The 19,763-nt window shown below is 44.0% G+C and overlaps 1 protein-coding gene across 8 annotated transcripts in view; it reads left to right on the top strand.

Moving 5' to 3' along the window:
• LOC136611521 (uncharacterized) overlaps nt 1–19,354 on the top strand; it is a 108,051-nt gene extending 88,697 nt beyond the window's left edge. For 7 of the 8 annotated variants that reach the window (XM_066591195.1, XM_066591191.1, XM_066591192.1 and 4 more), the window contains 6 exons: nt 865–918; nt 1,203–1,235; nt 14,251–14,322; nt 16,214–16,279; nt 17,600–17,795; nt 19,194–19,354. In XM_066591195.1, coding sequence (XP_066447292.1) covers nt 865–918; nt 1,203–1,235; nt 14,251–14,322; nt 16,214–16,279; nt 17,600–17,794 — 420 coding nt within the window. In that variant the 3' untranslated portion in view covers nt 17,795; nt 19,194–19,354. The remainder of the gene's footprint in view (nt 1–864; nt 919–1,202; nt 1,236–14,250; nt 14,323–16,213; nt 16,280–17,599; nt 17,796–19,193) is intronic. The other variant, XR_010790285.1, reaches the window with a different exon arrangement.
• Nucleotides 19,355–19,763: the final 409 nt, after the last annotated feature.

The raw sequence follows: 19,763 nt of genomic DNA, 5'->3' as shown, positions 1-19,763 counted from the left end.
AGTTCATAGGTCCCAACTCGATTATTCAATTCTAGCGCAAAAGAATTGGCGTTGAAATTTTACGTACGGAATGTATTTTTCTCACTTTCCGTTGTCATAGAAACAGGAAATTTGGCACGAGCATTGATTATATCATAAATAGGAAAAGCTAATGGGTCCCAACTCCATTATTCAGTTCTATGCGCAAAAGAATTAGCATCCAAATTTTGCGTACATAATCTAAATGTCTCACTTCCCAATGTCATAGAAACATGAAATTTGGCACAAGCATTGATTGTGTCCTAAGTATGAAAAGTTAATGGGTCCCAACTCGATTATTTAATTTTAAGCGCAAATGAATTAGTGTCCAAATTTTATGTATGTAATCTAATTCTCTCAATTCCTGATGTCATTTTATATAAAGGAAACGTCGCATGGTTACCTCCACGTGGGGTTTCCTGGGTAACGCAGAGAACTATGCAAAATGGTGAACATATGTTTTTCCTCAGTATCTCTAAAGTAACCACGACTTCATAAGATTTTCCATGTGAACACCAGATAAACACCAGTACCAAATTAACTCGGGCGAAGCCGGGTATATCAGCTACTTAGAAATATGGGGCAATATTTCTGGTTAGAGGTATAAACCCTCCCATTGTAAACAGTGGCGCGGGGTGAAGAGAGGGTGGGAGCTCAGTGCATTGCTCCCAGCCCGCCCCCTCCCCCTGCAGAAGGGGACACCGTATATCAGCCGGGTGTGTGAAAACCCGGCCGATATACGGACGTGTGAATAACTCCTAACAGTGCTTAATACACCAACCTTGTTAGTAGTTCTTGCAATATTGAAAAGGTTCATTCTTAATCATACTTTATTATTCTTTGCAGGTGATGATATCTAATGATATTGGTAGAGATTTAGAAGAGATTTTACAGACTTTAGTAAGTACCTTCCTTCCTATTTTATACAACTGTTTTACTGCTAAACGTTAATTTGCACAAAAAGAAGCCGACCTTTTTGGTTCCTTCTTCTAATACAGTTGTGCAGGTCACAAGCTCAAAATGAGGTTTTATAAAAAATAAACATTTACATTTATGCAAAACCTCTTGAAAAGTGAGTAAAACTCAAAATCTGAACTTGCTCTTCCAGGGGCCGATACTAAAGACATAAGAAACAATCTGTCAAATCTAAGAATTCTACATTGTGTTATTTTTATCTTTCTTAGGAAACCACAAGTGAACTGATAGATGCAATCCAGGTAAGTGGCAACCTACAGTTAAGGCCTTAGTCAGACGGGCGTTTTTTCGCGCGATTTGCGGATCGCATGACGGATGCGCATCCGCAAATCGCTTGACCGGTGCCCGAAAATCTGCTCCTAGCCGCGTTTCATTAGAAACGGGCCGGAGCTGTCCAGCGCATTGCATTCAATGGAGCCAGCAATACAGCCGACTCCATTGAAGCAATCCGCTGCGGGCGAGTGTGGGATGAATTGTCGGGAAGGGCTTAAATATATAAGCCCTTCCCTGCAATTCATCCAGAAAAGTGTTAAAATAAAAAAAATATACATGCTGACCTGCTCCTGGCAGACAGAGTTCAGAGTGGCTGGCCTGCAGTGGGTGTCAAGGGGGTGTGAGTCAGACTTGCCTCTGATTGGCTCAGCGCAGGTCAGTATGTATATTTTTTTTATTTTAACACTTTTCTGGATGAATTGCAGGGAAGGGCTTATATATTTAAGCCCTTCTCGACAATTCATCCCGTGATCGCCGGCAGCCCATTGCTTTCAATGGAGTCGGCTGTATTGCCGGCTCCATTGAATTCAATGGGCAAACATCGTTCTTCTCTGCCACAGCTGTTACAGCTGTGGCAGAGAAGAAAGATTTGTCTTCTATATGTTCTCAATGGGGTCGGCGCTGCTGCCGCCGGCCCCATTGAGCGCATATAGAGAAGAGAACAGGAATCGCAGATCGCAGATAGGTGCGATCTGCGATTTCTGTTCTATAATTTATCGGACGAGCGCATAAAAAGCGCTCATGTGTCCGATACCATTGCAAAGCAATGGTTTTAAAAAATTGCCGGACGCATGCGCATGCGCAAATCGCGCGTAAAAACGCCCGTCTGACTAAGGCCTAAAGAGGATTTTCATCCCAAACCCAAGACACATTACACATATTGTCACATCAAAACTTAGTTCCCTCAAGGACCATATATCTTTAATAAACATATTTTACTACTGATGTGTTCTCTTGTAGAGCAAACATGTCCAGAGAATGCAGCCGAGTTTGAATAAGACTTGCTAGTATATTACAGTTTAACCCTCTCATGACCACGGGTCATTACGGCCTCTTTTGCACGGACGACAGTGATATTACAGCTATGTTATTTGTGATATTGCTGAGTTTTCTCACGGCAATATCGCAACTTTGTAGCGTTCTTTTGCTGGAATTTTAGAGGGGCCTTAAAATAGAAGCCCTACCCCAAAAATAAGCCCTGGCTGCATTAAGAAAAAAACAAAACAATACATAACGTAACAGGCGCTGTCCACTCCGCTGCACTTCTTCTCCACAGCTTGCAGTTTTTAGTCTGCGCTTCCTGGCGAGAGGTTCAAAAATCCCGCCTCCAGGAAGCTCTGGCTCTGATTGATCACTTCAACGCTCAATGAACCAATCACAGCCATCGCATTATAAGAATATATATGTTCTATATGTCTAGCAAAATGACTAAGGGCTTAATAATCATGCAAAAGCTAGCTTGTGTAGCTGGTGCTGCAGAGAATCGTATGATTGGGTGATTTATCAACCATTCACACAGCCAACGACGGAAAAGATGTGCTGCTGAGAGAGTGATGAAGGAAGTCCCATAAATTAGCTATGTAAAAATGCCCATGTGAACTAGCCCTAAGGCCTCATGATCAAGGGCAGGGCGGGTTTCACCCTGCCTGCGGCATGAGGGCATTACTTACCGGTCCGGATGTGTGCGGGTCGTCCGTCATCTCCTCCATGCATGTGGGCAGGCGTGCCAGCATGTGAGCGGGCCCACCGGCCGGCACGCCCCCCGCACATGCGCAATGGAGATTTGTTTTTTTAAATATCCTGCTTTCCCGTGGGACCCGCAGTACACCTTGAGTGACAACTCCAAGTGTGCCGCAGATTGGACAGCTTTCATTGACTACAATGAAAGCTGTCCCTGCGGGATCCGCGGCCAAATGGTGCATGCTGTGACTTGTTTTCAGGACCGGAAGGTCTGGGGAACAAACCTGCAAGCTTTAATTAATCTGCGGGTGCCCATGATTGTCTATGGGCAGCTTGGACTCCAGAAAATTTGCGTGGGTGCCCCACACTGATCCCGAAATTCAAACCCACCCATAGACATGAGCCGTAAGGGGGACAGAAGGGGATACAAGGGGTGCCAAGTACACCTATACAGTAACTATGTTTTTTTGTAGCTTTAACCCCTTAACGACTGCCCCATGGGGAAACTACGTCCTCAGAAAGTGGGCTTTAATCCTAGAGGACGTAGTTTTATGCATCCTCTTTGGATTAATGCCCACTTGCCTGAGGACGTGACAGCTCCATGCTGTCGGTGCCCACAGGTCGCTGACAGCATGGAGCTGTCATCCCAGGATGCGGGCAGTCCCCCCTGGTATTGCAGTCTGCGCATCGCAAAAAAGTAAACAAAACTGTGTAAAATGACAGATATTCAGCTGCCCTGATGGATCCGATCGGCGGTGTCCCCCGGAGATCTGGTCCTCCCGGACCCGCCGGCGGCCTTCTGCGCATGCACGCCAAACGATGATGTCACGCGCATGCGCAGAAGCTCGGGTGTCCCCCGGCAAATTTAAAATCTCCTGGCTCCCGGCTTCTGAAGGTAGCCGGGAACCAGGAGGTGTTACTGAGGACCGCTATCCAATGAATAGCGGCGCTTGCAAAAAAGTTGAAAAAGTAAAAGAAAAGTAAAGTTTCACCTCCCCTCATGGATCGGATCCATGAGGGCAGGTGAAAATACTCACCCCCGGTCCTCTGTGATGTCCCGATGTCCCGGGACCCGAAATCCCCGTCTGCGCATGTGCGCCCGATGATTGACATCGGGCACGAGCACAGAGGGGCTCGAGCCCCGGGAAATTCAAAATTCCTCTGCTCCTGGCTGCCATGTGATCATGTATAGTAAAAAAAAAAGTGCAAAAAGTAAAACAAAAAAAAAAAAAAAGGGGTAAAAAAGTTAAAAAAAAGAAAAGTGCAAAAAGTTTTAAAAAGTTTTAAAAGTTAAAAAAGCTTGCGTTTCATCTCCACCCCACGGATCATATCCGTGAGGGAGGATGAAATGACATACCTAAGGCCCGCGGATTTATCCGCGGACCTTACCCCAGCTTCTGCGCACGCACCCGTCGCCAATACGGCAGGCGCATGCGCAAAAGCAGTGGTAATTTAAAATCTCCCTGCTCCTGGCGACAAAACATAGCCGAGAGCCTGGAGATTTCAAGGAGAGCCGCGGTGAGCGGTTCCTGGTCACGTGTTCGCCGTTATCCAATGGATAATGGCGATCACGTAAAAGTTAAAAAAAGGTGAAGGTTCATCTCCCCTCACCGATGCGATCGGTGAGAGGAGATGAAACTTTTTACCGGAGGCCTCCGTATTTTGCACCCCGACGCAATCTTCTTCCGTGAACTTTCCCGGATTCTGCGCATGTGACCGCCGGCAAAACACCGGACACATGTGCAGGAGTCGGGGAGCCCAGGAAATTTAAAATCTCCTTGCTCCCAGCGACCAACGGTCACCGAGAGCCTAGAGCAGTGACGGGTGGCCTCGTTGAGCGGTCCCCGGTAACGTGAAAAAAAGGTAGCGATCTACCTTTGGCCGATCTCACATGACCGGATAGGAATTACGGATTCCGCATGCGTCTGATCCGCGGTATTACGCTGATCAATCGCATTGGATTAAACAATTCCGCTCACATTAGCGGGTTGGAATTGCGTAATCCACTCGCCGAAAAGAGAACGCAGCAGGTTCTATTTTACCACGGATATGCGCAACATAGAGCCCATTGTGCTCCGTGGTTGCGGATATACCCGCAGCCCATATGCAACTACGCTAAGCGACGGTGCGGGAAATACAAACAACAAAAAAAAAGTGTACTGCGAATGACCGCCTGTGTGAGTAGGCAGTTATGCGCAGTACATTACGCGGCCGTACGCAGGGTCACAGCTGGGATCCGCTGCGGGCCTCTGCAAGCGGATTCCACCTACGGCTCGGTGAGCCAGGCGTTATTCAGACCGCTACCTGTAATACGCAATTTACAAGAAGCCCTGGGAACGCTCGCCTTCCTGCAGTTCCAGGAGCAACTTGTTGAGCGTCTTCTGTGTGAGACCGCCGCACCTCATCAAGCTTACGAAGACTCACAGAGTGCCACTTTTTACACCCCATACCCGCCACTGAGGTCACGAAATACCCCCAAAAAGCATGAGACGAGGGGGGGATACCCGGTTTTATTGCCCCATGTACCCATCCCAACCAGCCTCCGTAATTACCTGTCTTTGGAAATACTACAAATGTCACATTATTACTTTTATCTAAGATTTGGGGAACGCCGAAAAGGGCGCGGAGGGGGGTGATATTTTAGGGAGTCAATTTTTATTCCGTACAAATGAGCAATGGGGCCTGGAATTTATTCAGTTGTGCCCTGCAATCCAACGGGTGTTCCCTCCATTACAGGCCTTGCCATGTTTCCTGTAAGTAGATTAGGGCCAAAATGGATATGTTTTTGAACACGGGACAAACGGGGGTATCCATTTTGGGGTGAATGTCTTAATTCCTATGTACACTGTACAAAAACAACAGCTTTTACATTGACAAAATTGCCAAAAAAATGAAAATCGTAATTTTTTCCTTCTGCTTTGCTTAGATTTATTCAAATACTGAGGGGTCAAAATACGCAATACACCCCTAGATGAATTCATTAAGGGGTCTAGTTTTTAAAATGGGGTCATTTGTGGGGGTTCTTTATCGGTTAGGACGTTCAGTGGCTCTATAAGTGGGCAATGGGGCCTGGAATGTATTCCGTTTTACCCTGAAATCCAACGGGTGCTTCTTCCATTATAGGCCTAGCCATGTGTCCTTTAAGTAGATTAGGGCCACAAGGGGTATGGTTCTGAACACGGGACAAACAGGGGTATCCATTTTAGGGTGTACAAAAAAACAGTTTTTAAATTGATACAACTGCCAAAATAATTTTTTTTCCTACTGCTTTGCTTAGATTTATTCAAAAATTGTAGGGTAAAAATACACAGTATACCCCTAGATAAATTCGCTAGGGGGTCTAGTTTTCAAAATGGGATAATTTTTGGGGGTCGTATTGGCCGCTCAAGGGCTCTACAAGTGGGCAATGGGGCCTAAATCACCTTCATGCTAAATTTCTGTTCTGAAAGCCACCGACTACTCCTTTCATTTTGGGCCCTGTTGTGCATCCAGACAAAAGATTAGGGCCACAATTGGTATGTCTCTGAACACAGGAGAAACAGTGGTATCCATTTTGGGGTGCAAGTCTTCATTCATGTATGTGCTGTACAAAAAAAAACAGTTTTTAAAATGACAGAATTGCCAAAAAAAACGAAAATCAAAATTTTTTCCTTTTGCTTTGCTTCAATTCATTCAAAAACTGTGGGGTTAAAATGGGCAGTACACCACTAGATACATTTGTTAAGGGGTCTAATTTTCAAAATGGGGTCACTTGTGGAGGTTGTCTTTGGTTTTGGCCACTCAAGAGCTCTATAAATGTGCTATGGGGCCTAAAACGCCTTCAAGCAAAATTTATGTTCTGAAAGACACAGACTGCTCCTCTCATTTTGGGTCCCGTTGTGCATCCAAACATAAGATTAGGGCCATAATGTGTATGAAATGGGGGTATCCATTTTGGGGTGTAAATCGTCATTTTCATGGGCTCTATAGGAAAAAAATATGTCTTTAACCCCTTCCCGCTCCTGGACGTACCTGGTACGTCATGGTAGCGGGATACTTCCCGCAACATGACGTACCTGGTACGTCATGTCATTAAAGTGTTGCCGCGGTGACAATCGCGGCGACACAGCAGTGATGTCTGCTGACATAGTCAGCAGACAAGTGCTGCGTCCGGGCTGGGGACCAATCAGAGCGGTCCCTCCCCCATGATCACTGTGATTGGTCAGGGAAAAACTCCCTGACCAATCACAGCGCAGCAGCGGACTTCACACTGTTTACAGTAGGGGCTCCATGTGCAAGCACCGCAGTGTGTTTCCGATGCTTGTAGGGAGAGCCCCTACTGTGTATTCTGTGAATATAAAGTGCGATTAGAGTGTAGATTAGGCAGGGAGTGGAGTGGAGTGGAGTGGAGTGGAGTGGAGTGGAGTGGAGTGGAGTGGAGTGGAGTGGAGTGGAGTGGAGTGGAGTGGAGTGGAGTGGAGTGATCAGTGTAGTGGAGAGGAGTTAGTCATCAGTGTGGTGTAGTGGAGTGAGTGTTAGTGATCAGTGTGGTGTAGTGGAGTGAGTGTAGTGAGTGATTGATCAGGCAGTGTAGTGTAGCAGAGTGGAGTGAGTGATCAGAAGTGCAGTGTAGTGTAGTGAGTGAGGGATCTGTAGTGTGTGATCAGAAGTGTAGTGAGTGAGCTGTAGCGTGCGATCAGCAGTGTAGTGTAGCGCAGCGTGTAGTCAGTGTATCCCTTGGTGTAAAAAAAAAAAAAAAGTTCCTGTTGTTCCCATTTTGTTACCTGTCCCGTCACCCGTTATTAGTTAGTGTAGCGTTTAGTTAGTCCGTCTAGTGTGTAGCGTGTCGTTAGTCCGTGTACTGTCAGTGTATTCGTCTGTGTAAACAAAAAAACAAAAAAAGTTCCTGTTGTTCCCATTTCGTTACCTGTCCCGTCACCCGTTATTAGTTAGTGTAGCGTTTAGTTAGTCCGTCTAGTGTGTAGCGTGTCGTTAGTCCGTGTACTGTCAGTGTATTCGTCTGTGTAAAAAAAAAACCCAAAAAAACAAAAAAAGTTCCTGTTGTTCCCATTTCGTTACCTGTCCCGTCACCCGTCATTAGTTAGTGTAGCGTGTCGTTAGTCCGTCTAGTGTGTAGTGTGTCGTTAGTCCGTGTTGTGTCAGTGTATTCGTCTGTGTAAAAAAAAAAAAAAAGAAAAAACACTTACGTGAATACACCACATAAGTTTCCGCGTTCTTTCCTACCCCCGTCCCGTGGTCACCCCATCCCGCAGTGTCCCATCTAATAAAACTTTTTCCCCGTGTGCCCCATTTTATATAAATATGGCCCGCAGGAGGTACACTTCAGAGGAACTGTATGCAATCATTGCATCAGACTCGGACTCAGGTAGTGGTGATGACGACCCCACTTTTTTGGCATTCTCCGACTCCTCATCCTCATCCTCATCCAGCGAGTCTGAGCTCCCTGCACCCCCGAGAAGGCGTCCAAGGACCGCCACTGACCCCAATGCATCAGATGCTCACTGGAGTACCCCGGAAGATTACAGACCCCAGATCCCTGATTTTATTGGGAACCCAGGGATTCAATTTGACACGGAAGGGCTCAGAGGGAAGGACTTCTTCAAGTTTTTTTTTTCTGAAGAGTTCATTGCCCATATTGTTACCCAGACGAATTTGTACGCCCAGAATTTTATAGAAGAAAATCCCACCTCCAGCTATGCCAGACCCGATAAGTGGACCCCTGTGGATGCACCAGAGATAAAAAAAATTGGGGGGGCTTATACTAACCATGGGGCTAATAAAGAAGCCAACAATCAGGGCGTACTGGTCTACCGATATTTTGTACCACACCCCAATGTTCCGCATGGCGATGTCGAGGACGCGCTTTGAGTGTATTTTAAAATTTCTGCACTACAATGACAACCAGCTGTGCCCCCCCAGCGATCACCCCAATTACGATCGGTTGTATAAGATCAGGCCCGTAATAGACCATTTTAACGCCAAGTTTGCCCAGGCGTATGCCCCACAGATAAACATTGCAGTAGACGAGTCCCTGGTACACTTCAAGGGGAGGCTAAAATTCCGCCAGTACCTGCCCAGTAAGCGGGCACGGTATGGTGTGAAGTTGTACAAGCTGTGCGAAAGTACATCAGGGTACACCCACAAGTTCCATATTTACGAGGGGAAGGACACTAAAATTGAGCCCCCAGAATGCCCCCCCGTGCTGGGAGTAACAGGGAAAATAGTGTGGGAACTGGTGCAGCCACTATTAGACCAGGGTTACCATCTGTACCTGGATAACTTTTATACCAGTGTCCCCCTGTTTCAGTGCCTCGCTTCCAGAGGAACAGTGGCATGTGGCACTGTTCGGAAAAATCAAAAAAGCCTCCCTAAGACGCTGCTTGGGCAACTGCTCAGAAGGGGTGAGAGCCGGGCCCAATGCAGCGACAATGTATTGTGCGTTAAATATAAGGACAAGAGGGATGTCCTTATGTTGACGACAATACACGGCCACAGCAGTACCCCCTGCCCAGTACGAGGTACCAGTGCAGAGACCCCCAAACCAGACTGCGTCCTCGACTATAATAAGTACATGGGAGGGGTCGATCTATCAGACCAGGTACTGGAGCCCTATAGAGCCATGCGGAAAACACGGGTGTGGTACAAAAAACTGGCCGTGCACCTCGTACAGATGGCACTGTATAATGCCTACGTGCTGTTCCGAGGTGCAGGCCACAGGGGGACATTCCTTGAATTTCAAGAGGAAGTTATCAAGGACCTAATATTTGGGGACCAGGAGGTGGGGGAGAGGCCCAGTACTTCTGGAAGCGAGGCCACAAGAATTGTACCAGGGCAGCATTTTCTCAGTGAAATTCCCTCCACTGCGACGAAGGGAAGGACCCAAAAGAGGTGCAGAGTGTGCTACAAACAGGGGATAAGAAAAGACACCAGATACCAGTGTGAAACGTGCCCCACACAACCCGGCCTCTGTATAAATGAGTGTTTTAAGATCTACCACACGTCCCTGAAATTTTAATTTTTTTATTGCCCTGACGTTTTACCCTGATGTACTTCGCACAGCTTGTACATAAAGCCACATGCTAAGTCCTTCCCTTCTGAGCCCTGCGCCCTAAAAACAGTTTAGATTCCAATATGGGGCATTTCCCTGTTGGGTAACATCATGGGTTACGTTTTCTCCTTCTGCCCCTGGTAAAAAATAAAAATCTGGGCCTAAACTGAGCATTATTGGAAAAATGTGAATTTTTCGTTCTCAACTCAAATTGTTAAAAAAAATTCCTCAAATACCTGTGGGTTAAAACCGCTCACTACACCCCTTAAAAAATTCCCTGAGGGGTGTAGTTTCCAAAATGGGGTCAGTTGTTGGGGGTCTCAAATGCACTGGTACCTCAGGGGCACTGTAAACACTACATGGGGTCTGAAAATTATTCCAGCAAAATCTGCATTCAAAAAGCCAAGAAGCGCTCCTATCCTTCTGAGTCCTGCCATGTGCCCATACAACAGGCTACGTCCACATATTGGGCATTTCCGTGTTCGAGAGCAACTGGGTAACGCATCATGGGGTACGTTTTTTCCTTCTGCCACTGGTAAAAAATATAAATCTGGGCCTAAAGCTGAACATTATGTGAAAAATGTGATTTTTTTTGTATTGAACTCAAATTGTTGAAAAAATTCCTCAAATACCTGTGGGTTGAAACCGCTCACTACACCCCTTAAAAAATTCCCTGAGGGGTGTAGTTTCCAAAATGGGGTCAGTTGTTGGGGGTTTCAAATGCACTGGTACCTCAGGGGCACTGCAAACACTACATGGGGTCTGAAAATTATTCTAGCAAAACCTGCATTCAAAAAGCCAAGAAGCGCTCCTATCCTTCTGAGTCCTGCCATGTGCCCATACAACAGGCTACGTCCACATATAGGGCATTTCCGTGTTCGAGAGCAACTGGGTAACGCATCATGGGGTATGTTTTTCCTTCTGCCACTGGTGAAAAATGAAAATCTGGGCCTAAAGCTAAACATTATGTGAAAAATTGGATTTTTTCGTATTGAACTCAAACTGTTAAAAAAAATTCCTCAAACATCTGTGGGTTCAAACCGCTCACTACACCCCTTAATAAATTCCCTGAGGGGTGTAGTTTCCAAAATGGGGTCAGTTATTGGGGGTTTCAAATGTACTGCTACCTCAGGGGCACTGCAAACACTACATGGGGTCTGAAAATTATTCCTGCCAAATCTGCATTCAAAAAGACAATAAGCGCTCCTTTCCTTCTGAGACCTACCATGTGCCCATACAACAGGCTACATCCACATATGGGGCATTTCTAAAAACTGCGGAATCTGGGTAATACATTCCAAGTTTTGTTTCTTTGCTAACTCCTACTGTTTTATATAAAAAAAAGGTTTTATATTGAAAATCAGTAGAAAAAAGGAACTGTTCTAATTTTTGATGCACTTTCCTTTAATTCCTGTAAAACATTTAAAGGGTTAATAAACTTTCTAAATGCCATTTTGAATACTTTGAAGGGTGCTGATTTTAAAATGGGGCAATTCATGGGGGATTCTGATATACAGGCTCGGCAAAACTATGTCTGAACTGCATTGGTCCTTAAAAAATTTAGATTTTGAAATTTGCTAGTAAATGTGAAAAATTACTGCTAAATTTATATACTTTGTGGAGTCTGCAAAAAGTAAAATAACACTTAAAAAATGATTGCTGTGTAAAGTAGGCCTATGGGAAATGTTAATTAATAACTATGTTGTGGTGTTTGACTTTCTATCTTACAAAGAAAACAATTCAAAGTTTGAAAATTGTGAATTTTTCCAAATTTTCAGTAAATTTGGATTTTTTTTCCTAATAAGGACAAAATTTATTGATGAAATTTTTACACTAACATAAAGTACAATATGTCACGAAAAAACAATCTCAGAATCACCTTGATAAGTAAAAGCATTCAAAAGTTATTAGCACAGAAAGTGACAGATGTCAGATTTGAAAAATAAGGCTTGGTCCTTAAGCTCAAAATAGGCCATGTCATTAAGGGGTTAAAATGACATATTTGCAAAAATATGAAATTTTATTTTTTCTCCTCTAAATTGAATTAATTCCTTAAAAAAACTGGTGGGGTCAAAATACTCATGACACCACTCAGTAAATACATTGAGGGGTCTAGTATTTAAAATGGGGTCATTTGTGGGGGTATCTATTATTCTGACACTTATGAGCCTTTGCAAACTTGGCTTGGTGCAGGAAAGCAAAGTGCTCCTCAAAATGCTGAAAAGTAATGTTAAATTTGTACGTCCTCTAAATGGTTAAAAAAAACACAAGTTTTTCAAGTGTGCATTCAGAATAAAGTAAACAGATGAAAATACATATCCTATCAAAAATTTGTACAGTATGTTTGGACATATTTGAGATTACAGTTGAAAATGTGAAAAAATGACAATTTTTAAATTTTTTTTCCAATATTGGTACTTTTAATAAATATACACAAATGATATGTCTCTTTTTACAACCTAAATGAAGTACAACATGTGGCGAAAAAACAATGTCAGAATCACTTGGATATGTAAAGCCTTTACGGAGTTATGCTACGTTGAACGACGCATGTCAGATTTCCAAAATTTGGCGCAAACAGGCTTCGTCACTAAGGGGCAAACAGGCTTCGTCACTAAGGGGTTAATCTCTAAGTCTCTTCTCTCTCTGACAGGTCAGATTGCAGTTCACTTTGGGAGTGAAGGAAGCTTAGAGATAAGAGCGGTCAGGAAAAGTTGGTTTTGTGAAGAAAGGGTTCTTTCATATGAACGTCAAGTGAATGCTCAGATAGCTGCACTAAAACAGCATGGCTATCTGAGCATTAAATTGAGGGAATAAATAGCAGCTGGGAGCACATGGCAGCTGATATTAACAAGTATGCTGCCGCCCCTCCCTTTGCCGGTCAGCTGCCATAGGAGTCAATGAGATCCGCTGGCGCTGTGCCGTCAAAACATAGGACATGTCTTGTCTTTTGACAAAGAGAAATCTCGGCGTAAAAAAAAACATGTCATTGCGCTATATTTTAACGCACACATTTTTTAGCAAGTCAGGACATATAAAGGCGTATGGCTGTCATAAGGGGTTAAGGGATCATGGCATACTGCAAAAAGGCGTGTCACTGTATATGATGATTGGAATGCTCTGACCTGAGGAATACATTTTAGGCTACATTCACACAGGCAAAAATCTCACGCGAGTTTTGTGCGTTGTGATACGGACAAAACTTGCTTGAATATGAACTGCATTCTCTTGAATGGACTTATTCACATGAGTGATTTTCTCCCCCTACAGTGATGCTGCAAGGATAAAATTGCAGCCTGGCTCTGGTTTGTGCATTTTCTCAGATTGGCTTGCCCCTTTTTCTATGGATCTTAGACATCGCATGGCACTCGCATACCGTCCAATGCAGTGCTTCCCATTGAAATGAATAGGAAACACTTGCGATCCTCTGACTCACGTGATTCACGCTCCTCAGGATCACAATTTCAAAGAAGTGATGCGAGGCATTTTTGAATAAAAACGCATCACATTTGCGTGAAAAATGCATGTTGGCAAGTGCGATATCTCGGCCCGTTATCACGCTCGCCCATGCATGATGATATTTCAGTATAGCTTCTGCTTATCGCTGCCTATTCAGAGCTTAGCTGATTGTTTTGCTCGGCTCCGATAGGGCAGAGCAGTGACCCCTGACTACAACTTATCTACGGGGTCTACAGGAAGTCAGAGTAACGTCTCCTGACAAATCTTTGGTCCAGTCTTTCGCTCTCTCCCCTTTCCCTGCCGCTCTGCTGGTTCATATTGGCTGCTGTGTATAAAGACAGGTCTATTGTGCGCTCACTAACGGAGCTTGAGGATTGTTTAATGGGTTAATACTAGAGATGCGCGAGCGTACTCGGAAAAGCACTACTCGCTCGAGTAATTGGCTTTATCCGAGTATCGCTGTGCTCGGGGCTAAAGATTCGGGTGCCGGCACGGAGCGGGGAGCTGCAGGGGAGAGCGGGGAGGAACGGAGGGGAGATCTTTCTCTCCCTCTCTCCCGCCCGCTCTCCCCTGCTCCCCGCTGCGACTCACCTGTCAGCCGCAGCGGCAGCCGAATCTTTAGCCCCGAGCACAGCGATACTCGGATAAAGCCAATTACTCGAGCGAGTAGTGCTTATCCAAGTACGCTCGCTCATCTCTAGTTAAAACATCTTTACATGTAATGGGTTAATACATCTTTACTAATGACAACTGATTACTAAAGGTATTACATAAAACATATAACCTCTATATTTCAGACTAGGAAATTGGAGATCGTTACACGGTCAATAAATGAAGGTTCCCTTCTGAAGAATGTTGTTTACATGGTGGTAAGCCCCAGACTCTACGGCTCATCCTCACACAGAGGAAAATAGCATCCAGACACCAACTACACAGCTTCACAGACACATCATCACACGCGATACTCTGCAGCACCTGAGAATTATTAGGCACTCGGGGATATACCCATGTGGTACGCGCCGCTAGAAGCGCAAGGATTGGTTATTGAAAATTGGGCTTTCAAAAAGATTTTATGAATATCAGTCCTGGAATATCCAAAGTGGGCCACAAATATGAGCCCATCACCGCACTGTTATGAGCTGTCCAAAAGAAAATCTGTGTTGCCTATAGCAACCAATCACAGCGCAGCTTTCATTTTACTTCAGCAGTATAAGAAATGAAAGCTGAGTTGTGATTGGTTGCTATTGGCAATGGAAATTACAGGGGAGGTCAGTGTGCTTTCGATTTATAATTACCCCACTATTAGTCACTTGGTGCTGAAGAACGCTTATGCAAAATGTCACTGAAATCGGAGCAGAACTGCGGATTTGGATACGACACAAACAGACTTTGCGTTTTATATATGACTAGCGTACCCGTCGCGCGTTGCTGCGAAGACAGACATACATACATACATTCGTTTTTATATATCTAGATGACGGCAGCAGCGACCACTGAGGTTTTGTAGGCCGCTGCTTCCCCCTTGCAGGCTGAATAAAATAGCCGTTGTGTGGAACATCCAATTTATCCGGCTGCTGTGGCTTCTTGGGAAGATATCCTAGTACTTGTTTGCCCACTTCCAACTCCAATGGAGACTGACTGTAAATGGCTGGCGTGCTCTAGTATTTATGGTTTCAAGCTGTACGTGTCATTGCATACAGTCTATCTATCTATCTAGGTTATTGCATACAGTCTATCTATCTATCTATCTATCTATCTATCTATGACATCAGGAAATGAGAGAATTAGATTCCGTACGTAAAATTTGAACGCTAATTCTTTGGCGCTTTGAATTGAATAATCAAGTTGGGACCCATTAGCTTTTCCCATTTATGACATAATCAATGCTCCTGCCAAATTTCAAGTTTCTATGACATTGGGAAGTGAGAGAATTAAATTTTGTACATAAAATTTGGACGCTAATTCTTTTGCGCTTAGAATTGAATAATCGAGTTGGGATGAGACATAAGGCCTTGCCCATAAGCATTCCCCAACCTCCAAGAACTGAACCTACCTACCTGAATGAGATTTTGTAGGCCGCTGCTTCCCCCTTGCGGGCTGAATAAAATAGCCGTTGGGTGGAACATACAATTTATCCGGCTGCTGTGGCTTCTTAGGAAGATATCCTAGTACTTGTTTACCCACTTCCAACTCCAATGGTAATTGGTTGGCGTGCTCTAGTGGTTCCAAGCTGTACGTGTCATAATAGAGCCTTAATGACATCACAATGCAGCTTTATAGAACATGTTGGGGCATGTTCAAGGGCGTCCGATGTTGATGACATCAGTGATGACATCACAATAGCAGGTGGCTTACTTATTCGATCTACGTGGGGGGGCGTAACTTTCGACGACGCTCGCGCGCCATTTATCGTAGGATATTTGTACTATGCCTATAATCTTCCCAGGAGTGTACTTAACAACTTCCCAAAGTTTCATGGCGATCGGATGAATGGTGTAGTAGCGCATAAAGGACAAACAGACACGCAGACACGCACGCAGACAGACATACATTCAATTTTATATATATAGATATTCAGGACATTAATAAAATGTCAGATAAGCAGTGGATAGAATTAGAGCTGCCTGTGAATTCCTGTAATTACAATAACATTGTCTAAGATGCACGTTCTGTGGAACGTACAATATCACACATTACTATAGTACATAGGAGACATATATATACTGAAGATAAGGCTTGATGTCTCTTCATTATCTGCAGCAAGGCTTGTGCGCTATGGGTGGATGTTGTCTTTTCGATGAACTGGGAGCACTATGCAAAATACTGGTAAGTGCTTCATTTAGAGGTAGGTGCGCCTGTCATTTACAGTTATGTAAGGCCTCGTTCACACAGGGAGCTAGACATGCAAAAATCACACGCTTCAAAGGCATGCGGCTATTAGAACCAATGGTTTCCTGTAGGAATGCTCAGATGAAGGAATCTGAATGCTCCCATAAGAAACCATTGGTTCTAATTAGAGATGAGCGAACGTACTCGTAATGAGTACTTACGCACCCGAGTACCGCCATTTTCGAGTACTTCAGTACTCGGGCGTAAAGATTCGGGGGGCGCCGGGGGGCAGGGAGAGGCGCGGCAGTGCGGGGGGGGAGCAGCGGGGAACAGGGGGGAGCCCTCTCTCTCTCCCTCTCCCCCCCACTCCTCACTGCTACCCCCCGTGCCGCCACGGCGCCCCTCGAATCTTTACGCGCGAGTACTGCTGTACTCGAAAATGGCGGTGCTTGGGTGCGTAAGTACTCGTAACGAGTACGTTCGCTCATCTCTAGTTCTAATAGCTGCGTGTTTTTTAAGCATGTCATTTTTGCGCGCCTAGCTCCCTGTATTAATGAGGTCTAAGTCATAACTTCCTCTCTGACAATGACCTTACATCAATATGCACTTTACCGAAACCTGTTTGTAAACTCTTCCATTTCAATTGGTATATTATTAATGACTGCAGAAACACACTTTGCCATACCTAACTTATACATTTGACAGAAGTAATTAGTGTGCTGAGATGGGGAAAATTTAGAGGGGATTTTAGTTTTTGCAAATTAATGTACATTTTTTTTGTATAAAATTGTACAATTTTTAGAATACTTTCTGTAAGAATTCCTTGTGGTTTTAAAGACTTCTTCCTGCTGTCATTCAATAGACACTTCCATTGGCAACACCCAGAAGATACAAATGTGTCCTGGTCATGTGATGGACACCCCACTGTACAGCTTATTGATACCCATAATGTATCTGTAACCAGTCCTGCACCCCTGTGCCCATCACTTGACCACTAAAGATGTATTTTCACTGGAAGCAGGCAGTGAATGTCCCACTCAAAAGAATTTTGAGAAGTTAGTAAAGAAATCATATTGAAAAAATTGTATGATTTAAGGCCAAATTACACGCAACAATTATCGCTCACCATTCAGTCAAACAATGAGTTTTGAGCGGTAATCGTTGCGTGTAAATGCTACCATCATTTGCTTTTCTGCTGAACAACTTTTTTAGTCCAGCATAAAAACCATCCTTCAGCTGGCCAGCTGACAGCTCATTGTATTTGCATTGTTTATTTCCTTGCAAGTTCCACATGTTGACAAATGTTTTTCTTTCCAGGGACCGGGGGAAATGTCATTGAAGAGCGTTTTACCTGGACTCGTTAAAGACATTTCAGATGTTAAAGGCACTCTGCCTGATACATTTGTAGCCCTTCTAAAGACTATTAAAATGAATGTGATTGGTACCCTAGAACCCCTCAATTTTTTTTCCGTAACAGACATCATTGGGCCTGTTACCGGAATAACTGGCTAAGGTAAGGTAATAAAATGCACAGTCATCTTTACCTTTTTCTTATATTGCCATTAGTAATTCCATTCATCCTAAAGCTACTTGCACACGAGTGCGAACATTGTGCAACCATTGTGCGTTGTGAGACGCACAAAACTCGTGCGAATATGAACTCCATTCTCTTCAATGGAGTCGTAAACGTGAGCAATGTTTTCCTTCAGAGTGATGCTGCAAGGTAAAAATAATCGCTGCATGTCCCATTCTTTCATGTTCCTCAAAGCGCAACATTTTATTGCTTACAATTGTGATACAACGCTTCTCATTGAAATCAGAAGGAAGCACTTGTGATTGTTTGTCGCATGTGAAACACGTGTATGAGGATTGGAATTTCACAGAAGTGATCCGAGGCATTTTTATATGAAAAATGCCTTGCATCCGCGGGTAGGACGCACGTTGACAAGCGCAATATTGAGCCGAGTTTAACCCAATATCGCGCTCACTTGTGTGAATGTAGCCTAAGGCCTTATTCATATGAGCGACCATTGGATTCCAATGTATTCATTCAGATGAGCGATTTTTAGCCAAGCAGCAACATTGCGCTGGGAATAATAGGGCATTAGCGTAATAACATAGGTCTTGCCCTGTCTTTTGCTGAGATGTGCTAGAGGCTCCCATAGACTTCTATGGGAGCTGAATAAAAGTGGAGGGGGAGGGAGCTTAGCATCGTCTAACGCTGGAAAAACATCACAGCTGCCTCTATTTAGCCATTACAAGTCATTCTGAGGATTTCTGCCAAATGAGGGATTTCCGCGCCGCAGAGTATATTTTCGCTGAAACGCTGCAGCCGCGGCAGTTTTTGCATTCATTGGTAATATTTTCTATTGCCCATATGTGGATCCGTGGTTGCCTGATAGAAAATACAACCAATGACAGCAGATATAGTGAGAAATACAGATCAACTACTAATGACACACGGTCGCAATATCATCTCTAATACATCTGTATTATGGATCCATATTCTGGACGTGTTTGTATGAAACCGCCCTTAAGATGGTTTCAAATAGTCTTTCTTTGAAACAAATATTGTTTTTTAGCATATTGCTGAGGTGGTATTTTTATCTTGCAGAAAAGCAGAGTCCAAATATTTGCTGTATGTCAATAGTGAAATATGAAATGGATACTTTGTTTTTTTCTACCTCACACTACGAAAACATACAGACATTGTGAGTGGGGTGGAGGGCATCCTCTGAGCGCCCGCTGCTTGGGAACCTCTAAATACCATAGCAGGATTTTCCTACTGAAAAGACATGATTGGGCCCTGAGGATACCTGTCCATGTAATAAGGGATACAGTTACACACACAGTACATATATGTGGTATCTTCCATAACCCCCCACTAACCATGGCTTCTTGTGTTTTGCAGGTACCTTACATCACTATGGCACAGGCATGCCACAAGATCTGATTTCTTTCTAATCACCTCTCTATCTATACATTTGGATAATAGAATGAAAACTGTTACCTGAAGAGAAGTAATTGTACCTCTGATTGGTTCTTTTACAATAAATTACTTTCTGAGCATTACATTGAGATTGTCTGTTACATTATTGGAGCCCCCAAGATAATGGGGAGAAATAGTCAAATGCTTGATCCCATCATCTCAGACTGAATGTGGCACATTGATGCCAACAATAAGCCTTGTATACAGCCTCCAACTAAACTGACTGTACTTTTACTAACTAACCCAATTATCTCACTATCCGACGACTGCATCCCTATGACAACTCCTACGGGCATGCTCCACAATACCTTGTTCTCTGCTGTACACAGACTGACAGCTGGCTGTACTCTCACTAACCCATCTATCTCACTATCCGATGACTGCCTCCATGTGACAACCCATTTTATGATTGAGTATTATAGGAATGAATGTGTGTGTTCATTGTATGTTAGTTTGTTGGTAATAGTTAAATTTTTAGTTAAATTTTTAATT

The sequence above is a fragment of the Eleutherodactylus coqui genome, chromosome 2 (assembly GCF_035609145.1).
Source record: "Eleutherodactylus coqui strain aEleCoq1 chromosome 2, aEleCoq1.hap1, whole genome shotgun sequence".
Classification (NCBI taxonomy): Eukaryota; Metazoa; Chordata; class Amphibia; order Anura; family Eleutherodactylidae; genus Eleutherodactylus; species Eleutherodactylus coqui.
This window is presented reverse-complemented; position numbering and strand designations above follow the sequence as displayed.